The sequence below is a fragment of the Colossoma macropomum genome, unplaced genomic scaffold (genome assembly GCF_904425465.1).
Source record: "Colossoma macropomum unplaced genomic scaffold, Colossoma_macropomum, whole genome shotgun sequence".
Classification (NCBI taxonomy): Eukaryota; Metazoa; Chordata; class Actinopteri; order Characiformes; family Serrasalmidae; genus Colossoma; species Colossoma macropomum.
The window spans coordinates 17,254,420-17,279,888 of NW_023494791.1; the positions used below are offsets into that span (position 1 = coordinate 17,254,420).

At 37.9% G+C, this 25,469-nt stretch overlaps 2 protein-coding genes across 4 annotated transcripts in view; one reads left to right on the forward strand and one right to left on the reverse strand.

Annotated features, from left to right (window-relative positions):
• The window catches only part of ptpn20 (protein tyrosine phosphatase non-receptor type 20), a 42,385-nt gene extending 29,926 nt beyond the window's left edge, over nucleotides 1-12,459 (reverse strand). Inside the window, exons 1-11 of the mRNA XM_036574147.1 lie at nucleotides 12,199-12,459; nucleotides 9,085-9,176; nucleotides 5,307-5,454; nucleotides 5,036-5,199; nucleotides 3,375-3,440; nucleotides 3,106-3,285; nucleotides 2,931-3,006; nucleotides 933-1,022; nucleotides 496-574; nucleotides 235-388; nucleotides 27-98 (exon numbers count right to left, since the gene is read on the reverse strand). Coding sequence (XP_036430040.1) covers nucleotides 27-98; nucleotides 235-388; nucleotides 496-574; nucleotides 933-1,022; nucleotides 2,931-3,006; nucleotides 3,106-3,285; nucleotides 3,375-3,440; nucleotides 5,036-5,199; nucleotides 5,307-5,430 — 1,005 coding nt within the window. The 5' untranslated portion in view covers nucleotides 5,431-5,454; nucleotides 9,085-9,176; nucleotides 12,199-12,459. The remainder of the gene's footprint in view (nucleotides 1-26; nucleotides 99-234; nucleotides 389-495; nucleotides 575-932; nucleotides 1,023-2,930; nucleotides 3,007-3,105; nucleotides 3,286-3,374; nucleotides 3,441-5,035; nucleotides 5,200-5,306; nucleotides 5,455-9,084; nucleotides 9,177-12,198) is intronic.
• Nucleotides 11,796-23,980, forward strand: mapk8a (mitogen-activated protein kinase 8a). 3 transcript variants are annotated; one of them, XM_036574150.1, is made up of 12 exons: nucleotides 11,796-11,980; nucleotides 13,452-13,630; nucleotides 13,724-13,853; nucleotides 13,952-14,010; nucleotides 14,290-14,428; nucleotides 15,878-16,043; nucleotides 16,370-16,441; nucleotides 18,085-18,267; nucleotides 18,791-18,915; nucleotides 20,108-20,171; nucleotides 20,537-20,614; nucleotides 21,496-23,980. In XM_036574150.1, the coding sequence occupies exons 2-12, from the start codon at nucleotides 13,473-13,475 to the stop codon at nucleotides 21,639-21,641; spliced, it is 1,320 nt and encodes a 439-aa protein (XP_036430043.1). In that variant the 5' UTR covers nucleotides 11,796-11,980; nucleotides 13,452-13,472; the 3' UTR covers nucleotides 21,642-23,980. The 3 variants fall into 3 exon arrangements, with proteins under 3 accessions (XP_036430043.1, XP_036430042.1, XP_036430044.1); XM_036574149.1 differs by lacking the exon at nucleotides 16,370-16,441 and adding an exon at nucleotides 17,350-17,421; XM_036574151.1 differs by lacking the exon at nucleotides 16,370-16,441 and adding an exon at nucleotides 17,350-17,421 and having other exon boundaries at nucleotides 21,491-21,612.
• The last annotated feature ends 1,489 nt before the right edge of the window (nucleotides 23,981-25,469 follow it).

Genomic DNA, 25,469 nt, shown 5'->3' on the forward strand with positions numbered 1-25,469 from the left:
CTTATACTAAACAGTATAAAACTTACCACTATAGATCCAGGCAGCTCTAAAATGATTTGAGGCTCATCAACCATTCTTGCAAACTCAGGTCCTAGACTCTGAAATCCATACACAAAGTGATTACAGTAAATACAAGGAGATGATTCTGTCTATGAAAAAAAAACTCTCACAACAACATCAAATACTATGATTTGCAGCTGCAAAACACAATATGAAAAAACAAAAGCACAGTACCTTAGCCTTCCTGTGGGAGAGGCTGACAGTAGACTCGCTGATGGTAACACTGGAGCTTGGAGGTCTTTGTTCGCCCTTGTGGGGAACGTGAAGGTATGGACTCTGGGACAGCCAGCTGCTATTACGGCTGCTGTGATGGGCTCCCTGTAGAATTCTGGCATGCCAAAGTAGAAGTTCTTCCCATCAGAAAATGACATTCGTCTGGGGTCTCAGAATAACATCAGCTACTGCACAGTTAAATCACACATCAGAGCTGCTTACCTGCTCTGAGGGCTCTGGTACATAGGCATCTGTGACGGTTTATTTTTGAGGGACCAGGTTTTCTGATGACGTAAACCTCCTGGAAAACAAACATTAATGCATTATCTCAAAAATATATCGCAAGCTATGCCACAAACAGATAGAGCGACCATTTCAAAAGCAAAACAATAAAACAGAAAGAAAAAGGAATAAAAGTTTAAACAAAACAATTAAACAAAAAATTTAATTGGGAACTAGATAAAAATATTTTCAGTAGTTTTTGAAATAACCAATAATGGCAGATGCCTAACAATTATTGATTGGTAAAATATTAATAGTAATCTTTGATGCATAAATAGATAAACTGCCAATTAAAAATTTAAAATGCAACTTGAAATATTCATTTTAATTTTATCCCATCACTGCAAAACAAAACAGCTGGAAAAAACTCTGCTTACCCTGCTTGGACTCTGAATCCAGTGACAGTCTGCGCCTATCTGCTGCAGCTCCGCTTCCTTCAGTGTAGCCGGGGTATGCTCCCTGCTTCCCTGTCAAGTCAGGAGTACAACAGATTATTACTTAGAGAGCTCCTACACAAGCTGCCAGAGCGTGACATAGCACACAGGGTGACACCGTGCAAGCTTGCCAGTCTGTGTTCAAACTTAAGAGCACTACACTAGGGTTTACTTGTAAGCATCTTCGCTCATAGGCTGATTATAAGTTTTCAGAGGGTTGTAATCTGTGTTCAGTTTGGGTTAAACCTTTAATCCTATTATGGGTGCCATACTATTCTACTGCCATACACTGTGATGGTCCCTTATGCACAGGTTGGTCAAAGCCTCTAATTTACCAGGTGAGTTTTAAAGGAACCCAAATCTTAGGAATGTGTGCATGGATTACCATTAACACAGCCAGCAAAGCATCATTTCAGCTTAGTGAGCCGTAAAGAAGGTGACGTCAGTATTTCATGGATAATTAATTAATTAATTAAGCAACACTGGGTGGGCACATACCGTTCCTTATAATTACTATTCAAGCATTCTTTGTTTCACGAGCACATTTTATTTTACACTGACATCTTACTTTACACTTTACGTTTGGTCATTCGTCATTTGATTGGTCATTTTTATCAGATACACTTATGATACAGGTGCACTTTGTATGAACACAAATAACAGACTGTAGCCCTGCTGTTGCTGCTCAGTTTATCAATCAAATTCTAGCCTGTCCACTAATGGAAAAAGACCACCATTGGCCAGCACCACCCCAATTTGTTCTTTCCACTGTTGGACAGGTTAGACGTTGGCTGATAAATTGTGCAGCAAGAGCTGAACTACAGTCAGTAACTGTAAACCTACAACATGCATCTATAGGGTAGATGTATGTAATAAAATGGCCAATGAATTTGAGTGCCTAATAAACTAGCAACTCACAGCAAACAGAGTCAGAGTAACTTGTCAGTCATTTAAGCCAAGTTGTGTTAACAAAACCAAAGACATTATCTAGAGGTGTTATTAAGGCTATTCAGGCATTTATTTGAATGAAGACACACAGTGTCTACAGTTTGGAATAAATGGTTACATCACCTACACTATGATGCTTGCTTAGTACAAGTTGAAAGCCATTTTTGGTACATCTTATCATCTTCAATTTGTCAGTAATGAAATTTGAAATGACTCATATCTATACGTATGTGTAAGGAATAAGAAACTATACTGTAGTTAACAGAGAATACTTCAAAATGTACGGTATGCTGTAGAAGGTAAATGTCTCTTTTATTTTCCTGTTTCTTTTGCCTTTGATCCACTGGGGCCAAATGTTTCTAGGTAACCAAAGTAACTGTTCCTATAGCTGCTTCATATGGACAAGGTTCAGCACAGAACACTTACAAACTGCCCAGCATGGGTAGATAAATGTGCTCTGCCAGGCAGAACCATCCATGTGGGATGGCTTAATGACATACAGACATATACAAAAGTTTGGATGCCTCTTGTCAAAGTAAATGTTTTGTTGATTTCCAAGTAAAACAAAACAAAAAAAAAATACATCCTCTACAAAGAAAATACTTCCCATTTTAATGCACAATTAATTTTTATTTGTTGAATTTAACATATTGGAAATAAAATAAAACACAAAATGTGGCCTGTGTAAAAATTATGGCACATTTTAGATTTTGTTTTATTTTTTCCAATATGTTAAACTCAGCAATGAAATAGAAATTGTGCACTAATTTACAAATTTAGAAAAATTGCGTATTTAAGTGTGTTAGGTATTCACTGACTGGCTTTACATATGATAAAAAATATTATTTCAAAAGCAAAAGCAACAAAATACAATTACAAATCCTCCTTATCTCGAGTCAATAAATGGAAAGCAATAAATACAGTTTGAATAAATACATGGAATGGTGTCACTAACCCACTGTAATGGGTTTTTATATAAATAAGCACTCTTACCATGAAGCCTTTCTCTGATCATCTGGCTTCTGCCACTAAGCTGCACTGTGTTCTCTGAAAGAGTGGACCGGTCACCCTGAATATGTACAAAAAGTCATTCCATTAATACATGAATCAATGAAAACTGGTCAAAGCTGCTTTATTCTTTATATTGAAGACTTTATTTGAAGCATACAGATTCATGGAAGACGTCTTCTACCAGCTGCTTGATAACTTTATCAGGTGGGAGCAGGAGTGAGGCTTTATGGTGTGATTCACACGCCTCCAGGATGGCGTTGAGGTTCACTCGCCGATGAGCCATGTCCTCACACATGCTCAACAGAAGGCAGTTCAGAGAATCACTCAGCTGAACTGGCTGCATTAAAACAGGACATTTACAGTTTGGTGGTAACAGCAGTCCAAATGCTTCACTGACATGCATGATTCAGTAATTAAGATCCTTACCTGGTTTTGAGGAAGGTGATAGTCCACTGACCAATAGAGAGTCATGCCAAGAGAGTACACAATCATCTGAAATAGTAGGCAGCATATTAAAGGCATTCAGAATACATTTCTAACTATACTTAGTGGTTGTCAGTGTGGTAAAAATATAATAGCATGATACATGACGTTTTAACCAAACACAATGTATTACATAGCCCTCGCTTTTTTTTAGTTTATCTTAGAGATTAGCTAAGAAACCCAGATTTTTTTTTAATTCAGTGTTTAATAAGAAACAATGGAAGAAATCAACAACTGGGAAAAAAATAGTACAAAAGTGTGTTGTGATGTAATTTCTTGTGATGACGATGCCACGTGCACCGGCGTTCCCAATCATTCCAATAATCATAATAATACATTTTATTAAAAACTGGCTTATGTTGATACAAACATTTAAACTGGGAACCACTGTTATTAAAAATGGTCAACATTTCATGCATTCATGCTAGAGCTGTCCTGTCTAAGCCAACTAGTTCTCTAATCAACCACAGCGTGGTTGGTCAGTCTATCATTTGCATATATGTATTTAGGTATTTATTTTTTTACTTTAGTCATGTGAATATTTGTACAGTGCTGTAGGTGTTTTCAGAAATTGAAGTTTGCACACTTTAAGCTTACTGTTTAAATAATTGCTAACATGAAAAAAATGTTAGTATTAGTGTTAGTATTTGGCAAATATAGAACTGGAATGTAGCAGCCTATCTAGTAACTGCCCAGACTGCTATTGGTCATGTGACTTTAGCTGCTACCCCATTAATTTCTATATTTTATTTATATTATTAAGATTTATCTTGTTTGTCCCAGAGAATTCTAAAAAATGTTTCCTTCCAGGAAGACTGTTTAAAGCAAAGCTTTCATGACGGCTTTGCCATGTTTTCAGGACAGTCACTCCACATTCACACAAATATAAAAGAATTATTTGGCTCAAATTAACAGACAATGTTTACTGTATGAGAGCACATTTTAAGTATCTCATTTGAAAAAAAGAATATATACATATCTCATATTAAAAGCGTGCTCATTGGCTATGTGGGCTTATTGGTGGCTTTTCCTCTATATCTCTCTCTGAGATTTACACTATGCAATTAATATTTATCAAAACAGCACTTGAACTAATGGTGATCTGTTTCATCTGGAATGGTAGAAAGCCGCATGTTGCTCTTTACTACCACTAGATGGCAGACTACATGCTTCATACATTCTGTTTAAGGCATATCTGTGTTTCTGTTTCTTCTAATACCATTCTAATGTACCTGATAAATGAAATTAATTCATTATTTTCCCCCTCTGCTCTTTCCCTATCCCACCACAATCCACCTAGAGCCACATGGCAAACCCAAATTAGGCCTGTTAATCCTCTGTACTCAAAACATCCACAAGATACACTGAAACAAAAATAAAGCACAGTACATAAAACAACAGTTTTATTTACTTTCAGCCTAGTGTTAAGAAGAATGAATCACTGTTCACAAAGAATAAGAAGTGTTTAGATTGAGAGAATTACTATTTTGATGCAGTACTCCACTATTAACATAGGACCCTACAGTAGTAATACTACTATAGTATTATTATCGTAGGGTTTTATATTACAGGGATTCCGCTGCTGTAATAAAAGAGATACTAACCTTCTCCATGGCCAGTTTAGTGGTGATGGCACGGCCTTGCAGCATCTCTGGTGCAGTGAAGGCACATGCCTCATCTGTCATCGCACAGTTCTTAAACGCTAGCGTGCCAGTTGCAGACAGGAGCAGTGACGCAGGACTGATGATGCTGCAGATGTTGTTGTGACCTAGAAAATATGGACACTCATAAAAAACTAAATATACTACGACATGGGCCAGGTTTATTATCATAAAGAATCTACTGCTTGGCTCAGTGCTAGGCTATCAGCTTTACCTTTATAGGAGAGATCCAGCAGCGTTTCAGCAGAGCCCAGCAGCAGGGACCAGACCTCATCCTCCTCTAGAGGCCCTCCCCTAGCCTCCAGCACCTCAGCTAGGGTCACATATGTGCTGCTCATCCTGCAGACTCACTGGAGAGATTGCTGAGGGAGAAGGCATATGGAAACTAGCACACTGAACACAGACAGGTGGGGATATGGAAGGTGATGATAGAATAAAGGAGGCTGAGCATCGCAGATGTGAATGAAATACGGTGATAATCACCAGACCACCAACACATCTGTGCAGAAAGTACTTCAAATACTCAACAGCTCAATTTTAAAAAGTTGGGACAGTGTGTGAAATGCAAATAACAACAGACAGCAGTGATTTGTAAATAATTTTTGACCCGAATTCAAATGAAAACAGTATAAAGACCACATATTTAACGTTTTGCCTCATCCTAAAAGTGATGCCTGGAACACATTATAAAAATGTGGCGACAGGAAATTTAAGAGTAGGAACTTTGTGATATATTCAGAAAACATCTTAAACAGGTGATGCAATCATGCTTGAGTATAAAGGGAGCATCCAGTAAAGGCCTAGTCCTTTATAAGCAAGGATGGGTCGAGGCTCACTAATAAATCAACAGTTTAAGGACAACATACGTCAATGAGCGATTGCAAGGAATTTATGTATTTCTCCATCTACAGCACACAATATTGTCAAATATTCAGAGAATCTGGAGAAATCTCTGTGTGTAAAGGACAAGGTCAAAAAGCCACAACTGAATGCCTTTGATTACACAGATTTAAAAAATGCATTAAAAACCAGCATGATTCTGTGTCAATAAACAGCATTCGTCACTGCTTCCACAAATGCAAGACTGCACTATGCACAGCAGAAGCCATATGTCAATAACATCTTTAAACACCACCAACTTCTCTGGACTTGAAATCATCTGAAATGGACTGATGCACAGCAGAAATATGTACGGTGGCCTGACAAGTCAACTTGGAAATAATGACCAAAAAATGGCCAAAAAAATTAAGGACCATCCGGAATGTCACCCCTTTAAAATTCCAGGCTTATTACATACTAAGGCTTATTATTCAGTAACTACATGGACCACAATGCATACTGGTTGAATTATTTAATTATTCTATTATGGGCATATGGGGGTATTCTAGTGCCCATGGCATGGGTAACCTGCACATCTGCAAAGATACTTTTAATGCTGAAAGATATATGCACATTTTGGAGCAACATATGCTGCCTTCTAGACAGTATCCTTTTCAGGGACATCCATGGTTATTTCAACAAAACAACACTAAACCACATTCGGCATGTATTACGACAGCATGGCTGTTGCAATATCAGAGAGTGCAGGTGCTAGACTGATCTCCCATTGAAAACGTGTGGCGCATTATGAAGCACAAAATACAAAAACTAAGGCCCTGTCTGGTTTTGCAGTTGAAGACTCCTATAATAAAAGGTGGCATAAGATTCTGCTATAAAAACTGGACCAATTGGTATTAAGTGTTGTTAAAAGGAAGTGATGTAACACAGTGGTAAACATGCTCCTGTCCCAGCTTTTTCAGAATGTGCTGAAAGCATTAAATCTGGAATGAGCATTAAAAAACAGAAAACACTTAATTTATTATATTTTATTATGTTTAGACTATTTTTAAGGACAATCATCAAATTATCAAACTGTCAACATGAGTAATGCTTTATTGAATGATCTGGTTTACAGGAACCTGGTACATACACCAGCAGAGTTTAAAAGGTCATGGCTCAACGTAATCACATTGGTTACAGCACTAAATACCTTTCACATGGCATTTTCAAAGTAGACATGCAAAGGCTGTGGCATGTAGCTCTTAGCAAAAGCAAGACAATTGTAGGCCTACTAAATCTGACAACATGACATAAAAAACTAAATTAAACTAAATCAAATTAGACTGTTTAGTTTAGTTGAAGTTTTATACTAAAATTCAAAAATGTTGATATTTGTGTTCACTGAAATATTACTGTGTTTCTGTTGAATTTGGAAAATACTGAGTATAGATATATGTTTAATCAAAACACTAGGCAATAGCGTATTCTGACGGGGAAAATCAGAAGAGAGAGACCTGGACAACTGCCAGGTCAGCCTGAGTACTAAGTTTATCTGCCCTAAGCACTAATCTGTCAGGAGTATCTATATAACCATAAAACTTTCTAGACAAATGAAATTCTAAGACAAAGAGCAAACTAACAGACTAATTGAACACTAGTAAATAAAATCTGAAACAGATGTCAAAATGCGCAACATTCTGACTAATGCTTAATTTAATTTCATTTGATTAATTTAACTAGATTTCAGATTAGATTGAAATTCCCCTAAACAATGCTAAATCAATTTTCAGAGAAGGACTAAATGTTACTTTGTAAAAACTACAAACAGCTCAATCTTACTGTAATTGTAAATTAGTAATGAGACATCTGTGTAGACAATTATAAGATGTCTTGAATGTGTAGAGTGTAGATGTCTTTCTTTGTTTGCCTAAGCTAAATTGTAAAAGTACATTTGGGTGCTTTTAACATTCAAACACTGTTGCAACAGGAACTATTCAAATAGTACATACAATAAAGCACAAAGGTGATGTCTTAATGATTTGTCTTTTACAAGAACTAGCAAGGTCTTTTTTTGATTTTCATTTGAATTCTATAGCAGATCTTAATTGTTGTAATCATTCAAACAATAAGCAACTTCACAAGGCTGATTAATTCTGTGAACTAGGGCTTCAACTCAAATTTAAGATGCCAAAATTATGTAAAACAACTGGTATGTGTAAAAGAAGCACTAAATTAATATTATATAACTATTCGTGGCTTAACTGTACTACATTCAAGAGCACAAGTGTGGGGTTAATGGACTTAAGGCATAAGGAAAAACTCTGTAATACATAATTAACCATAGACCCATAGTATAAGACACTTAACCATGAGTGAAAGAAGGATTTTCCTTTCTTTCTGAATTTATACACTTTCTCCACTGTTGGAAGAATGCTGGTGAGTCAATGTACCTCTAATAGATAATACATCTACTGGTGCCAACTGAGGAGGAAAACCCATCCTTGAAATAATACTTTTAAAGAAAGCCAGGTAGTGGTAGACACCCAGGGTCACTTTTACTTAGAACATTCAGCTTTAATATGACCATAAGCTAGGCCATGTTGTTTTTTATTTCAATTAGATTTCCATTAAACATTTTACACAGTTAAGCCATAGTCTCCAACACATCTGCCTCTTACTGTCAAACCCTCCTAAACCTAATAAAACACAGAAAAAAACACATGACAGTCATGCTCAGACAAGTCATTTACATCTGAGAGGAAAACTCATTTAAGACAAAGATGTTTTCTGGAGCTGAACTTTGAAAAGATCAATTGGTTTAGTTCTCCAGTTTAAACATTTAATCAAGGTCTGATTCTGATTAAAACCAGCATGTAGAACAGAGACGACTACATCTTTACTGCATTCCAAGAATTAAATCTTAAGTCCAATAAACAAAATTACTCCCTTAGAAACTGTTAGAACTCAACTCAAACTGTTAGAACTAATTAGAACTCAACAGACACCAGTATGAGCTAGATCAGTGTAACTAAAATGCTAAAGCCCATTCTGATGAGAAACATGATAGTTTCATATTACTTCCAAAAACATTTTTTGTTCTGAATTGTCAGTCAAAAAGTACATACTAAGGCTAATCTATATCAGGTTTAAGCGATTCAAATATTATTTTTTACCTTCTTGCATTCGATGTGTTAATGTTCCCTCGCTGATGTGTGGAGAATATGCGCACAGCCACGTTAATCCTCTGGATCACAGCTTGCAGCTTCTGTTAACAAGCACAGTAACTGATCACCTTTCATTGCTCCTGTAGAAAACTATAGTTCAAAAATAATCTGTTGTTTTATAGCTATATTCATGTCTATATCCTGAAGTATAGGCAAAGACTGTGCTGCTTGAGAAATTTCTTTTTCCTCAAATTGCCTCTATATTTAGCTTCGAGAGTTAAGAACTCAATTGGATTACAGCGAGTGGTTTGAAGGTTCCAGGTGAAAGGAAGAAGTCACCAGGAGGCGTGCAGGGATTTCTGATCTTCTGATAACTGCCATTAGTCTTCCCCTGCTTCGGTGACATACTGTAGATTTACCGGGCGTATGAGAAATGTGTGATTTGGGAGACCTCTCATATTATTTCATTCTATTTTTTACAGAGAGAGATAAACAGAGAGAGAGAGGTTCTGGGCTCCAGTATATACTAGGAAGTTAGCAGACTCATAGCAAAGAAATATATAATAGTAAATAACAGTCCTTTTAAACTAGCAGTCACTGTTGGTATTAGCGTTAATCAGTAATTTAGCTAATAATACATATTTTAATAAATAAAACGAATATTATTTTAAATACTGTTTTCTGAAGTAGCCAATAACTTTGTAGTAAACAAACGTTTCATTGTGTTGCTATGTTTTCTTTGTTAATATTTGCATGTCTTTTTAATCTGTGTCGTCTTGTACCATCTTCTGGTGCTTGCCAGGGTGCCACTGTACATAGTAAATTGCTATTATTGGTTGCATTAAAAACTTGTCTATTTATTTACTTCACGTTACATTATTTTACAACAAGCTACAAAGCAGGCATGGGCTAACTGATATAACATTAACTGCTCCTGGGTGTCCTGGGTGTCTACCTAACGCTAGCTACCTAACTAACAAACTAGCTAGCTAGCTAACTAATTGAAAATTCAACATTACGATGAATTAAACTTCGGGTGAAGAACTGCGTTATTCAACAAAGACAGATTTTCAAGTAATTGCAACAGAGCATAGAAGAAGGCATTTTGATGACAAATGAAAAAAGTACTTTCGAGGGGAATTTTAGTTAGCTAGCTAGCTAACATTAGCTCAATCTGCCTGCATATCTAGCTGGGATTAATGTTTTAGCTGATTTGCTTATCTGTGACTCGTCTGTCAAAACGGCTTGATAAACCCAGCTTTCTTACAAAAGAATGGCTTTATAGCCTGAACTGTTCTGAGCCATTATCTCGCATTCTTTTCCCGTATTGTTTGTAGTCTGGACTTGTTTTTTCCCCACTCTCACACTCAACTCTTACACTGCCTTCAAGTCGTGTCGGAAATGTCCTATTTAGGAGATAAGAACACGTTGGAGTTACTAATCGGAAACACAGATTTTTAGATGAGCCCCGACTTTCCAAACTGGGGGTGTGACAACAAAAAAACTATATATATTAAACAGGGTATTTTTCAGTTATTTAGCTAGCAGACACACATGATCGCTGCAGGATGAAGCTGAAGGTTCTCCACAAAGGGGCGCTATTAAGACTAAAATAACTTTGGGTGCTTTGCATAAATGGCACTGTGTGTCATTTATTTGGAAGGGAGAAAGGGAGTCATAGATTGGAAAATTGAAACTATTTCATAAATATTTCATGAATTATTTATTTGTTATTTTATCATGAAGCATCATATAGGGTTTTGTATTACCTGCCATCATACAAATTCATTGACACTTCAATTAAATTAAACACATCTTCTTAGATTTGGTGTAGACCTGGCTATGCCACTAAAAATACTAGACTAAAAATAAAAGACTCTGGCTCAGCTGATTCTAGTTTGAAAACTAATTGCAAGCCTAATGTTAGCCCCCTTTTACCCTGTTCTTCTATGGTCAGGACCACCACAGAGCAGGTATTATTTGGGTGGTGGATCATTCTCAGCACTGCAATGACACTGACATGGTGGTGTGTTAGTATGTGTTGCACTGGTATGAGTGGATCAGACACAGCAGTGCTGCTGGAGACCTGTGGGCAGCATCCTGTGTTGTCATGTGTGTCTCCACCACGCTCCACCACCACGTCAGTGCTGAGAATGATCCACCACCCAAATAAAACCTGCTTTGTGGTGGTCCTGAAGGGGTCCTGACCATTATTGAATGGGAAAAAGTGGGATAACAAATCAGATGTAGACAGACCATATTCTGTAATTGTAGAATACAAAGTGCACCTATATGATAGTTCATCCCAAAGGTGTTCGATGGGATTGAGGTCAATCCTGTGACAATGCCACGTTCAAAGTCAAAGTTCATCAGTACGACCCATCTACTTCTACTGCCACCGAGACTGCAAGGCTATGTGCTTAATTTTATCTGGCTGAAACACCTGAACTCAACTCAGTAATTAGGAGGTGTGTCCCAATAATTTTGCCCATGTAGTATATATATATATATATATATATATATATATATATATATATATATATATATATACGTAAAATAGATAGACAGACAGACATATACACAGACAGACAGCCAGATAGATAGATAGATAGATAGAGTTTCTGTGTGATTGGCTCTGACTCAGCGTATGACGCGTATGATGCCGCGGAAACGTGCGGCTTATGTGACGTAGAACGTCATGTCGCCTGCGGCGCGTGCGAGGCCTGTCAGTGGAAGGAAGCGCTGTATGTGTGTGTGTGTGCGTGCGTGTGTGTGAGTGTGTGTATGCGGTGAGGTCATGGTGTTTTCAGCCGAACAACAAAATACACGTTATTAATCTCTGAACGCTTCACCCGCACGTTTCTAAAGGGTCTGGACACAGAGGTGGAAATTCAGATCACAGTAGGTAAGGAAGCGCTTTAAGTCGTTCAAATGTGGTATTGTTTAGCCGTGGGGGGAGGGTGCAGGCAAGCGTAGACTACAACACAGCTGATTTTGTTTCCGATGAGTGTATCATGTAGCTAACAGCCATTCAGCTTCTGGATAACGGAGATACATGTTGTTTTAACACAAAACGCTGCATTCACAAAAGGTCCGGTCTCAGTGCGGCTTTAGATACAATACCTTGTTTGCAGGCTAGCTAGGCTAATTGACAAGCCGCTCATGGTTCCTTCCATCCAGCTGTCCCTCGCTAGCTTACGGTCTTACGGTGTGCTCAGGCTCTATATCCGAATGGTAGCGATGCCACGGTCACTAGTCATTCAGTATTTCAGTATTGGGTAGTTTAGAGGTGGCATATAGTCTGTGCAGCACATGAGCACGAAATAGGTTACGTCCCCATCCAAGTCTTGACAGGAGAGATTAAACGGGACACTCTAGTCAAGGTTGTTGATCTCCAGCACAGTACTACGCATACATGCCCCAACAATCACAGCAGCTAATATTGATTTGTTGGACTGCTCAGCTATAGCACTGAAGAGGCACCAAGCTGTTTTGCACCTGCTGGATCAGGAGTAAATCTATAGCTGTGTTGTTACTAAACACTAGCCTAATGTTTTTGTTGGCATCCTTCTGAAATAAGGCACTGACAGTGGTGAATGCTGCTTAAATGTTGTATTGGTTCCTAGATTTGTTTTTTAAAAGGGTGTCCTCAGCACTGTCATAGCTGAGACGTGGATTTGAGCTGTGTATGCTCTGTATGTTTTGAATGGTAGATGTGACCAGGTTGTTCAAGCACAGAAGCCTTAGATTTGATTTATGTTCTGTCGTTCATTCCTAATAATGGCATTTTAGGATGGCTTTTAGCATTGTTTTGGTCGGCTTGCGAATATTAAGATCTGCATTGATTTCTGTGTTCACCCTCTTGTATAACTAATCTGTGTGTTCATTAACTCTGATTTAAATTGTTTTTCATAGTAGCAGAGATGTCCAGCAGTAGATAGCACAGATCATCAGTCACAGTCTGATTTTCAATTCCAAATGCTAACAGAATGTCTTCTAGTGCATTGTCATTGGTCTTAAATGGTGATTGTTCACATGTTGATCATCAGCCTTTTAAAAAATCAGTACAACTTAAGCTTGTTTTAGCTGTATTCAAAATGCTGTAGTATTTGTTTACTACACAGCGAGGAAGTGGAACATTTTGCAGGTGTCTTTCTGGTAAAGTTTTGGAAAAGGTGTTCTTTGGAAAGTGGAAATGTTGCTTTCTTTCATGCTGGGTCTTGCCAAAGATATTGCTTTCCTCAACAGGCTGCTGTTCATCCCGATGTCATTTAATTTAGAGATGTATCTATAATATTTTAAGTTTAACACTTCTTTTTCTAATATGCTACGGTAGATTCATAATGTTTCCCCCTGTTTCATTGTTTGTGGTCTAGGTCCATAGTTATCTGCACTGGATGAATGCTAAGACATCAATTTGCCTGGACTTCACCATGAATAAAAACAAAAGGGAGAAAGAGTTCTACAGTATAGATGTGGGGGATTCAACGTTTACTGTTTTGAAGCGCTATCAGAATCTAAGACCGGTGGGCTCAGGAGCACAGGGAATAGTCTGGTATGTGATTATGCTTAGAAATCTAACATCAGCAGTTAAATTGCAGTGCAACACGGATTCATATTTGACCTATTTGTCCTCATTCCCTTGTAGTTCAGCATATGACCACCACCTTGAAAGAAATGTGGCTATTAAGAAACTTAGCCGGCCTTTTCAGAATCAGACACATGCCAAGCGAGCATACAGAGAGCTGGTGCTGATGAAGTGTGTCAACCATAAAAATGTAAGTCCTTCCGAAATATCAGACGGATAATGATGCAGTTATTTACTTGTTACATATTTGATGTTAAAGTGAGAGTATTTTATCCTTTACGTTTTCAGATTATTGGCCTCTTAAATGTTTTCACACCACAAAAAACGTTAGACGAATTCCAAGATGTGTGAGTATAACGCAAAATACTAACATCGTTCAACAGTCACTTAATACTATATTCAGCGGAAGCTAAAATTGCTTATTCTTAATTCGTACACTGAAGGACCGTTGCTCAATTGCCCCCATCTCTCTCTCTCTCCCTCCCTCCCTCTCTCTCTGTCTCTCTCTCTCTCTCTCCCACACATGCACACACTCCCCCGCCCCTCTCTCTACTCTCTTGCGCCCCCTCCCCCCTTTTACGCCCTCTTTTGCCACTCCCTCTCCCTCCCCACCAACCCGACGACAGTTACCTAGTAATGGAGCTGATGGATGCCAACCTCTGCCAAGTCATTCAGATGGAGCTGGACCATGAGCGGTTGTCCTATCTGCTGTACCAGATGCTGTGTGGAATTAAACACCTCCACGCTGCAGGGATCATCCACAGGGTCTGTGCTCGCTTGCCTTAGAGGAAACTCTGTCATACGGAGCTGGTGTTGCACTGAGGGCAAAAAGCTTAATAATCAGTTAAGGTGAGGGAGGGGGAGGGGCTCCATCCCCAGAGCTGAGTACAAAAAGCTCCAGCTCGTCCTGTCTGCTGCTGCTGCTGCTGCTGACTGCATTGCGCTGGTGAGGCAGGAACGTGCTGAGAGGATCAAGGAGGGAAGTCATCAGTCCAGAGTAAACAGTTCTCTCATCTATCACACACCATCAGGAGGCAGTATCGATTTTTTTTTAGCACAGTGGAGTACATTTCTCTAATAGGTAAAAGAATTGTGTGAGGAAGATCTATGTGTCCTGGCAAGGTCATCCTCTTGTCTTTATTAATGACAGCCTTTTTACAGGCTGATGACTAAATAGATTGATTTACAACAAGAGGACTTTCAAGCCTGGCTATGGTTAATTAGATATTAAGAATAGAAAAGAAAGCCTCAGATGGATTCATAGAGAACAGTTATTAATTAGTTAAAGGAGATCAGAGTACAAAGGAATGAATAGTATATTATATAAACAGATACTGGCAGACATAAAATAACAAGTCTATCTTCATACCCATTTCAGTGTAAACAGCAAAAACTCAAAAACATCCCCTTTAAGCATAACAGGCCAGGCACAACATAGAATATTTTTAATGCTTTGTATGAAATAAAAATACCGAACAGACTTACAAACACATCTTTTTGCACTGAATACAGTACTAATATGAACAAAGTGTTTTTTTTTAATTGCCCTGATATTAGATAATCTGGGGCAAATTATTTTTATTTTTCTGACATAAAATAGTTTGATGTACTATGTAAACATTGCTAACATTTCGGAGTATACCGTTTACTCCCCAGTCCACACAGTCCATATATGGAAAATAAGCTGGAAAAAACAGCCAGTCTTGCAGTTTTGCATCATTTACATGTATCAATCTTAAAGGCACAGTTACAAAACAGCCTGTTTAATTTTAGAGGATAAAAATAGGAAAATGGTCAAAATGAATGAAGGAATTTTGACTGTATAAAACCACACAAATGTTAAAACCTCAGGGAAACAAAATCAAAATGCAAGAAACATGTAGGACATGGGCCCTTTAACAACTCCCTCTCTCTAATCCAGTTTTTCCCATACTGGTCCTCAAGACCCCCCAAGGTGGTACACATTTTTGCTCCAACCCAGCTCACAATGCATAGGGATGGAAAATGGAATGAAAAAGGTAGACTGTCTGGGGGTCCCCGAGGGCCGAGTTGGGAAACACAAAAGTCCAAGTGCACACAGAAATGCTGTCCAATGTGTAACCTATTAGTACAACGGTCATTTCCATTATTCCTTTATGAATTTACTTTGAGCGTTCATGCAGTATCTTTGTATTGTGTTCCTGAAATACAATGTGTCCTACTTTACCCCTGCAGGACCTGAAACCCAGTAACATTGTAGTCAAGTCGGACTGTACCCTAAAGATCCTGGACTTTGGCTTGGCCAGGACGGCAGCGACCGGTTTACTGATGACACCATATGTGGTGACACGCTACTACAGAGCCCCTGAAGTCATCCTGGGAATGGGATATCAAGCCAATGGTCAGTGCTGCTGACAAGCTACAGAATGCCTAGTTGGCACTTCTCACACATGCTCAACTGCAAACATCATCTTCATCTTGCACGTCTCATTTCGTGCTTTGATAGTCCACTCCTTTGCTTTCATTGGCCTAACAGCTTTATGGGTTTGGTATGATGTACAGTTTCAGTGCAGATTTTGCTTGAGCTGCATGGCTCAGTGATTCCATGAAATCAAAATATCATGTATGAATGATGAGTGATGATCTACATAACAACTAACAAGCATTGCTTCTTGCTGATTTGCTGCTTAACCTTCTTCTCTCTTTCCTCCTGCTACAAACAATTAGTGGACATTTGGTCTGTGGGCTGTATTTTGGCAGAAATGGTTCGCCACAAAATCCTTTTCCCTGGAAGGGACTGTATCCTTGTGCTGCTCATGGTGGTTTATCGCATTATGCTGGAGTATTTTTAGAGACAGAGGAAGATGCAGGGACCATGTTACCCATATGCCTCTTTTGCCCTGCTTTTCTTGTAAAATGATATGATCATAGTGTTCTCCTGACATGCAGGGAAGAGAGCTGTATATTACTTGCTATTTCAGCAAGAATACCTGCAGAGATTCTAGAGTTAATTTATTCTGTTTCTTTTTATAAGGGTGTATACATGGCGGAGTAGATGATATGCTGACAACACTGACACCATTGCTGTACTTTGTTACGTGTGCTGCTCTTTCCCATCTGTCATTTTCCATGGGGGTCAAGTAGACCAACTTGTCCCTTCTGTAGAGAGTGTTGATGAGGTGTAGATGAATTCAAGACCTGTTTTTGCTGGCTTTTTTTCCTCTCACATGTTTACCTAGCGAGGTCACAGAGGAGTTTCATCAGGGAAAATTAACCATTGGTTCAAATACACTTAAACTACATAAATATGAGTTTACTCATTATGCCACTATTCTAAGTGTGCCAAAGTAAGTGCGAGTAAGTGATATAAAAGTGTTTTTTTTAAACACAGTCAAGCTGTCCAACTAGCTATGAGTCAATGTTTGTTATTTATTTATTTAAATATTATTTTAGTATTTTCATTCAGGCAGGATGTGCAAGTGGGTTATGTAAGGTTTTTATGTGTTCTTTTGTTCAGTTACTGTTTCCATTCCTTGTCATTCAAAAAACAAAAGGCTGCCTACGTTGAGGCGTCAGCAACACTTGCATGCTTGTTCATTTCACCCTCATGCTTTCCCCCCTCATTCCCTCTCCATTTGTTTTAGGTCTGTCTGTTCTTCGTTATGTTTGTGTTGCATGCTAATTTCATTTTCATTTCATTTTTTCAGTTGATGTCTGGTCTGTTGGCTGCATCATGGCCGAAATGGTCAGAGGTAGTGTGTTGTTTCCAGGTACTGATCGTATCCTTACCTGTCTGTTCTTCCTCATTCATCTTGTTCCGTTCCCTGTTTTACACAACACTGTAGGTGACCTAGAGATTTAGCATTTTAGAGAAACGTGGATCTGGATGCTGATACAAACCAGGGCCTGATATGATTAGCGCAGAAACTCTACAGCATCAGATTTTATCATAAACCACAGTGACTGTAGGCCAGTGTACCTCGAAAGCATTTCCGAAGCAATTTTTAGTCATCCGTCTGACGGAACAGACATTTCCTTTTTTTTATCTCTCAGCGTTTCAATCCACACTCTCTCTGCTAGATGCAGGTCTTACGTCAGTCAGAATACGCATCACGAACAGAACAGAAATGAGTGGGAAGCAGTGTGGATTGGATGCATTGTTTGCTTGCGTACGCTGCGCTTTTGTGTCGCTGACGCATCAGGTATGAATTCTGAGTCTTTCGACTGCATTATTAAGCTTGGATTCATGTAATGGCAGAGCAGGTCGAATTTTTTTTTAATTATTGTCAGTCACACTCACTGTGCCCTGCACAGTCCTTTACATCATTTCTCTGTGTAGATGCCTGTATATGTCTTTGATCCATGCTTTTTAATCCCCCTTTCTACATTTCATTTCTTGCCTGTGAGCAATGCAGTGCTTTTCTTAATCATGCAATCCCAAGATATTGATCAGTGGAATAAAGTCATCGAACAGCTGGGAACCCCGTCCCAAGAGTTCCTGATGAAACTCAACCAGTCTGTAAGGACTTATGTGGAGAACCGGCCCCGCTATGCTGGATACAGCTTTGACAAGCTCTTCCCTGATGTTCTCTTCCCTGCTGATTCTGAACACAGCAAACTGAAAGGTACAAAGTGGCTGAAACCTGTGTCATTACTGCCCAAATACGAAGTGTTCTTCACGCCCATTGTGAATATGTTAAAAGTACATTATCTATGTTGTTAATAAAGGGATGGGTCACAGAAAAATCAAATTTACACAATTTTCCCGTCATCCCAAACAGTCGAACGGCTAACATGTTTGCCTTTTTACTTTTGCAGTGGAGCTACAAGGCAAATATACCAGATTTAAGGTGACATAGACTTATGTTACTTGATAGCTTTATTAGCCTCTCAATTCCTGTGCAAAACCAACATGTCTTGGCTGATCAACTGCTTTTAGGGAAAAGGGAAAATTGTGTAAAAATGATTTTTAGGATTCATTTTTGCATCTATATATTTGAGATTACCATGAAGTATACAGTGTATCTCTGAGTGTACTAGACATACATTTCAGACAATAATTCAGAAATAAATCTTTCAGCCATTCCAGGTCCATCCAAAATGTATATTAGCCAATCAACTGACTGATTGTATGTTAATGTGTTTTAGCGAGCCAAGCTCGAGACCTGCTTTCCAAAATGCTGGTAATAGATGCTTCCAAACGCATCTCTGTAGAGGAAGCTCTACAGCACCCTTACATTAATGTGTGGTATGACCCAGCTGAGGTAGAGGCGGTAAGTGTATATACACACACACACACACACACACAATATTATTAAGCTGTTGCTCTCTAGTGGAGTGTTACCATGAAGCTAAATGTGATCCCATGCCGTTGTGTGAAATTCCCAGCTATTGAACATTCATTATCCTGTACAGTGCAGTGATTCCATACTACTGTGCAAAAGTCAGTTTATTTAATTTCCAGTCAAAATGGCAACCAGGTACAAATTATTCATTTTTTAGAATCAGACAGATAAAGCAGAAAATACAGATTTGCTTTCAGTTTTTCAAAGAAATCTACAGAAGTATGTTTCAGTAGTTCTTTTAAACACCTCCAAAGTTCAGTCTTGGAAGTTGGTTGTATTTTCTTCTCATGATCCAAATAATCTCAGTTATAAATTTATACTCATTAATCCATAAAACCTTACTTCACATCTCAGATGTCCAGTTTTGGCGTTCTAGTGCATTTTGTTTCTCAGTAACAGCTATGATAGCTACAGATCATTTCAGACCCACAGTGTTGAGTTGTCTTCTCACAGTGGAAGGATGGACAGAAACACCTGTGGATTTTTTTCAGATCTGAAGCAAGAGTGGAACTTGATTTTCTGCTGTCTCTTAAAGATGAAAGCTTTAAGTACTGTTTATGTGATGGTGGTAGTTTTGGTGGTCTGCCGGGTCTTACATGGTTGTTAGGAGTCCCATTTCACAGTTTTGGAAACTCCTGTTTTTTCACTAGTTTTCATTTGACTTGGATATCTTCTATCTAATCTTCTCCAAAAATATCTCCTGAAAAATATATAATTTGTACTTATTGACCATTTTGACTGGAAATTAAATAATGGTTGCTGACTGATGGTTGCTGACTTTTGCACAGTACTGTATACAGATGTCCTTATCTCTTACCATACAGTATGAGTTTCTGCCATGACTCTGTAATGTTTTGGTTTGAGATCACTAAATGTCAATAAGTTACTATGATTCAAAATACTTAACTATCAACTCACTGTAACTGTATTATCAGTTATAATCTGGGTTTTTTATTATCAGTTATATTACAGTGCTACATCAACGGACCATATTAGGAGAATGACAATAAATTAATGTTAATAAATTGTGTTTTGCCTGCATGTTTGAGAATTTAAATGTATTATTCGTATCTGTCACCAAAAAAGTCTTAAGTACCTTTCCTATGTCATCCCTTTCCAGCCTCCTCCAGTGATCACAGACAAGCAGCTGGATGAGAGGGAACATACAGTGGAGGAGTGGAAAGGTGGTAGCAGCCTCTATTCCTTTTTACCATCAATGTTACTGTGTGAAATCTGATGCAGTTCAAAGAGCCAAAAGTTCAGTATGAATATCATTTTCCCCTTTGCACACGTAGTCAGAAGCTTGTCTGATGAGGTCACCTGAAAAGTGTTAATGACCCCCTCAGGCATGTTTTAATGGCTTATGCTTGTTACTTAATTTAGAAAGATAGATATTTCTTTCGACTCGCATGGGGAACGTACGCTATGGCAACTGGCACCTTGCCTACTTCCATGACATCTCTCTCTCTTGCACTTTCTCTCTGTCATGCTCTCCCTCTCTCCCTCTCCTGCTCCCTCCCTTCCCTCTATCTCTTTCTTTATTCATCAGAACTGATTTATAAGGAAGTGCTGGACTGGGAGGAAAGGATGAAGAATGGTGTGATACGAGGCCAGCCACCTCCTCTAGGTTAGTTAAACTGATTTCTCCTATAAATAAGGTCTAAAGTCAATAAAGGTAAGTACTGTTACAGTGATAGAATGCATTTGACCACACTTAGAGTCGTATGGAAAAATGTGGGCGAAAAATGTGGACATTTTATATTTTATGCTTTTATGTTAAATTTAGCAAATATGTAGAAATTATGCACTAGAATTAGCAGAAAATGGCATATTTAAGTGTGTTCCCTAAGTGTGTTCTAAAAGATGTGTTGGTTTATTTTCACATAGAAAAATAAAAAAAACAGGTAATTTAATTCGAATCATTTAATTGTAAACAGGTAATTTAACAGGTAATTTAATTGTAAAGGATGTTAAAACTTAATATATAGTCCTGTTATCACAGGAAGTCAGGGAAAAATATCACCAATTCAGGGAAATGCTTGTTTATTTTTTAATTATTTAATACTGTAACACAAGTTGCATATAATGTTTGTCTATTATTAATGATTTATAACAATGTTACGCCTTGACTCAGTAAAGCTTTTTGACATACATTCAATATTTCAATTTATAATATCATTACATCTCTATATTACTTTGTCAAACACAAGCATGTGCACCAGAAACTGGAGGAATGTTTAACTGCAGTGAGAAAATATTTTTGAGATATATATATATATATATATATATATATATATGTATATGTATATAATTTTTTTTTTCCTGCCCTGTAGTTAATAGCTCCCTGTAGTTCATGAACTCTTACAGATACAAATAGCAAGATTAATATTGTTGTGCACATCCCTAGTGATTAGCTTCCATTATATCTACTTATCATACAGTGTGAATGGTAAACAGGCAGTACTTTTTGTGTGATTATGACTGATCTATGTGTTTCTCATAGCACAGGTGCAGCAGTAGTGAATGGATCCCCCCAGCCCTCATCCTCCTCCTCCATCAACGATGTGTCCTCAATGTCTACAGAGCCCACCATGGCCTCGGACACAGACAGCAGCCTAGAGGCCTCCGCTGGACCACTGAGCTGCTGCAGATGACTATCGCCCTCCCCTGGAGCCTCTTTGTGTGTGGCATGGTATCAGATTTAGGCCAATCAGATTGCTTTTTTAATGCCAGGTGTGATATTCTTTGCTTCCCCTCAAAATGCCGCAAATAAGATTTTTTTTTTAATCGATTTTTTCGATGAGAAGCTCCACCAACCCCTGGCTACTAAATGTGAGTATTTTTGGTATGCTCACTCGGTTCTTCTTTTATAAGCTCAGATAAAGCATTTTGCCGTAATGTTGTAGAAGGATGACTTGTAAAGACTAAATTGTGAATATATTTTTTTCAATTTTTTGAGTCTGTGTTTTTAGTTTTTGTTTCTTTTTGTTTTTGAGTGAATGTACCTAGAAACAAGCTTCAGATACTGATGTAAAATATATAAAATAGTGTATAAATTGATATCAATGTAGTATAACTATTTAATTGTTTTTCCTGCAAAACCCTGTCCCAGATGGCTTCTTCTGGTTGGTGTTTTCCATGATTCTTGCCCAAAACACTTTTATTTTTGATGTGTACAGTTTTGTTACAGCAAATAATCATGCACAACATCATAAATGTTTATATATATATACTGGTAATTTTATTAGGCAGCATATGTTTATTTGGTTTATACTGCTGTTAAATATTTTGGGTGATTGACTGTGACAAAAATATCTCTCACATATTGTACATTCTAGCGTCACATCCATTAGGTTCCTAATGTATTTCAGCTTTATTTTAAAGTCTTTAGTTTTAGAAGAGTTACATACTTTTGCAACACTAGTTAATTTCACCATAGTCCATTTATGTGTCAGATTCAGCACACTTTGTATGGTATGAAAAGTAGTTCAGTGAAACTTTGAGTAATCAAATCCTGAACGGCGAGTGGCCTCTTTTCGAATCAAGAACAAATGCATTCGCGTTTTTTGTATGAGAAGTGCTAATTGTTTCTACACTGGTTCACAACAGCTAATTGTTTATTTTTGTGAAATGAAACAAAATTGATAAGAATTTATTTCCATATCTTTTAAAGGTGTTTTTATTTATATTTTTATCAGGTAAGAAAGTTTGTAATGGCAGGTACTGTAAATAAATGTGAGGTATTAAGTCCATAGGTCTGATTTACAGTACATTAATTGGTGAATGTTTGGGCTAGAATTTTTTTTCCCCCCAAAGATGGTGTTTTTTTTTTTTCTCAGAGCAGTGTTTTTAAGTGTGGGATTGTAAGTTGGATGTTGAAGTAAGGATGATTGGTTATGAATGTCACCTAAGGTTTGCCCTGTTTTTGGCAAAATAGTGAGAAAATCCCTCAAGCAGATTTTAATTTTGTTGTTTCTGATTTGAAGTGCTCTTAACATTGACAGTAATTATGATTCTAATTGACCCTTTGGGAATTCTTAGCTGCTGTCATTGCAACTAGATTCAATTTGAGTATGCTAAAAAGCTGTTACCCTTGTTATACATTACACAGTGAAGAGAACAGAACAGCTTCGATAGAATTCAAACTACCTCACGCTTAACTCCTTGTTTGATGCACATTATAGTCCACAGTTTAGGAGCAGCATCCCAGTGATAGTTGTTGGTTTGTTATTTATTTGAAAAAGCGTTGTTGTTGTTACAATGATGCTTGTGTTTTAGTTTCATGTGTATATGCTGACATGAATGAATTGTAAGAATGTGTGTATGGTATGTCTGTATGTTTTGTGTGTACGTACTTCAGTTTTAATTGGCCAGGTGGTTACTTTTTGTTTGTTTGTATGCAATATTGTTTTAAAGCTACTGCCTGGAATTAATGCGATTCTTGTCATTTCAGTCTGAGATTGTTAAAGCTTAAAGGAGCTGTGTAAGACAAAACATACACCAGGCCTTTTGCTTACTTTCCTGATAATCCAGTCTAAACCTCAAGCAAGCTGATGGCTCAGCCCACTTCATCTCACTTTCCTATTTATTTGTATGCTTGTGATGTTCAAAATGGAAACACAACCACATTGTCTCACATTCTGACAATTCTGGCATGAGAGTCAGACTGAATAGGAGCACCTGTGACTAACACTGACTAATGATGTTCATATGATGACTAAAGCTCCTGAAGTCATCATTAAACATAATAAAACATACAAATCTTACATGTAGCTCCTTTAGCTGACCATGTAACAGTCCATCAGCAGTGGCACCAGCCCTGAAAATATTCTTAGAAACGTGCTACACGAATAGCGAAGATCATGTGAAGATGCTGGCTTTATAATGCTCCACTGATGCAGTTGTATGTGAAGGTCAGCACAGAGCACCATACCATCACAGTGCTGCAATTCAACAGTGTTGTAACCACTGAAAATAAAAAAGGTCAAATTTGGTTTGTGCTTGTTGTAATTTCACTTTTGCAACCCGAATTTGTTTGTTTCAGTTGCACATGATGTGAGTGTCATCATGTGTTTATATTTCCAGTTATAGCTTCATTTGATATTCTTTTAATTTTTGAACAAAAAAAGTACACTGGCATTCAATGTTATCAATTCTATTGTAGATAAATATATAAATCTAATATGCCAGTCTTATACAATTTCCCAGGTCTCAAATAATTAGCAAGAAAAAAAAGAACTTTTAGATATGTCCAGAATGATGAACTTGATCAGGCATAACATTATGACCACCTCCTTGTTTCTACGCTCATTGTCCATTTTATCAGCTCCACTTGCTATATAGGTGCACTTTGTAGTTCTACAATTACAGACTGTAGTCCATCTGTTTCTCTGCATACTTTGGTAGCCCCCTTTTACCCTGTTCTTCAGTGGTCAGGACCCCCATGGACCCTCACAGAGCAGGTACCATTTGGGTGGTGGATCATTCTCAGCACTGCAGTAACACTGACGTGGTAGTGGTGTGTTAATGTGTGTTGCGCTGGAATGAGTGGATCAGAGCAGTGCTGCTGGAGTTTTTAAACCCTGTGTCCACTCCTGTCCACTCTATTAGATACTCCTACCTTGTCAGTCCACCTTGTAAAGTCAGAGATGATAGCTCATCTGCTGCTGCACAGTTTGTGTTGGTCATTCTCTAGTCCTTCATCAGTGGTCACAGGACGCTGCCCACAGGACGCTGTTGGCTGGATATTTTTGGTTGGTGGACTGTTCTCAGTCCAGCAGTGACACTGAGGTGTTTAAAAACTCCAGCAGCACTGCTGTGTCTGATCCACTCAAACCAGCACAACACACACTAACACACCACCACCACGTCAGTGTTACTGCAGTGCTGAGAAAGATCCACCACCCAAATAGTACCGGCTCTGTGAGGGTCCATGGGGGTCCTGACCACTGAAGAACAGGGTAAAAGGGGGCTACCAAAGTATGCAGAGAAACAGATGGACTACAGTCTGTAATTGTAGAACTACAAAGTGCACCTATATAGTAAGTGGAGCTGATAAAATGGACAATGAGCATAGAAACAAGGAGGTGGTCATGATCGGTGTAGATAATGAACAATAGATTATTAATAGATATCAATAGATATTATCCCATAACAATTGAATGTGAATTGAGTGAATAAATTAACATCTAGAATGCCTTGCATTTCAAGAGAGATCAAATCTGAATAATTGCAGTGTTAAAGTACATTATCACTTAATTTCTATTTGAAGTCTAACTTCTATTTGTTCCAACATTATTAAATATTATTTAGTTTATACTTTGTATAAGCTGTTCTTATGTATTATATGAGCTAAAATTACGAGAAATGCAAAAACTTTTGAATGTCAGTGTACACTTTTCAAAATACGTACATCACAATATCATCAAAGTACTAATTATTGAATTCTGATTGAGATGAAATTAACATGAGAAATTCTGAGA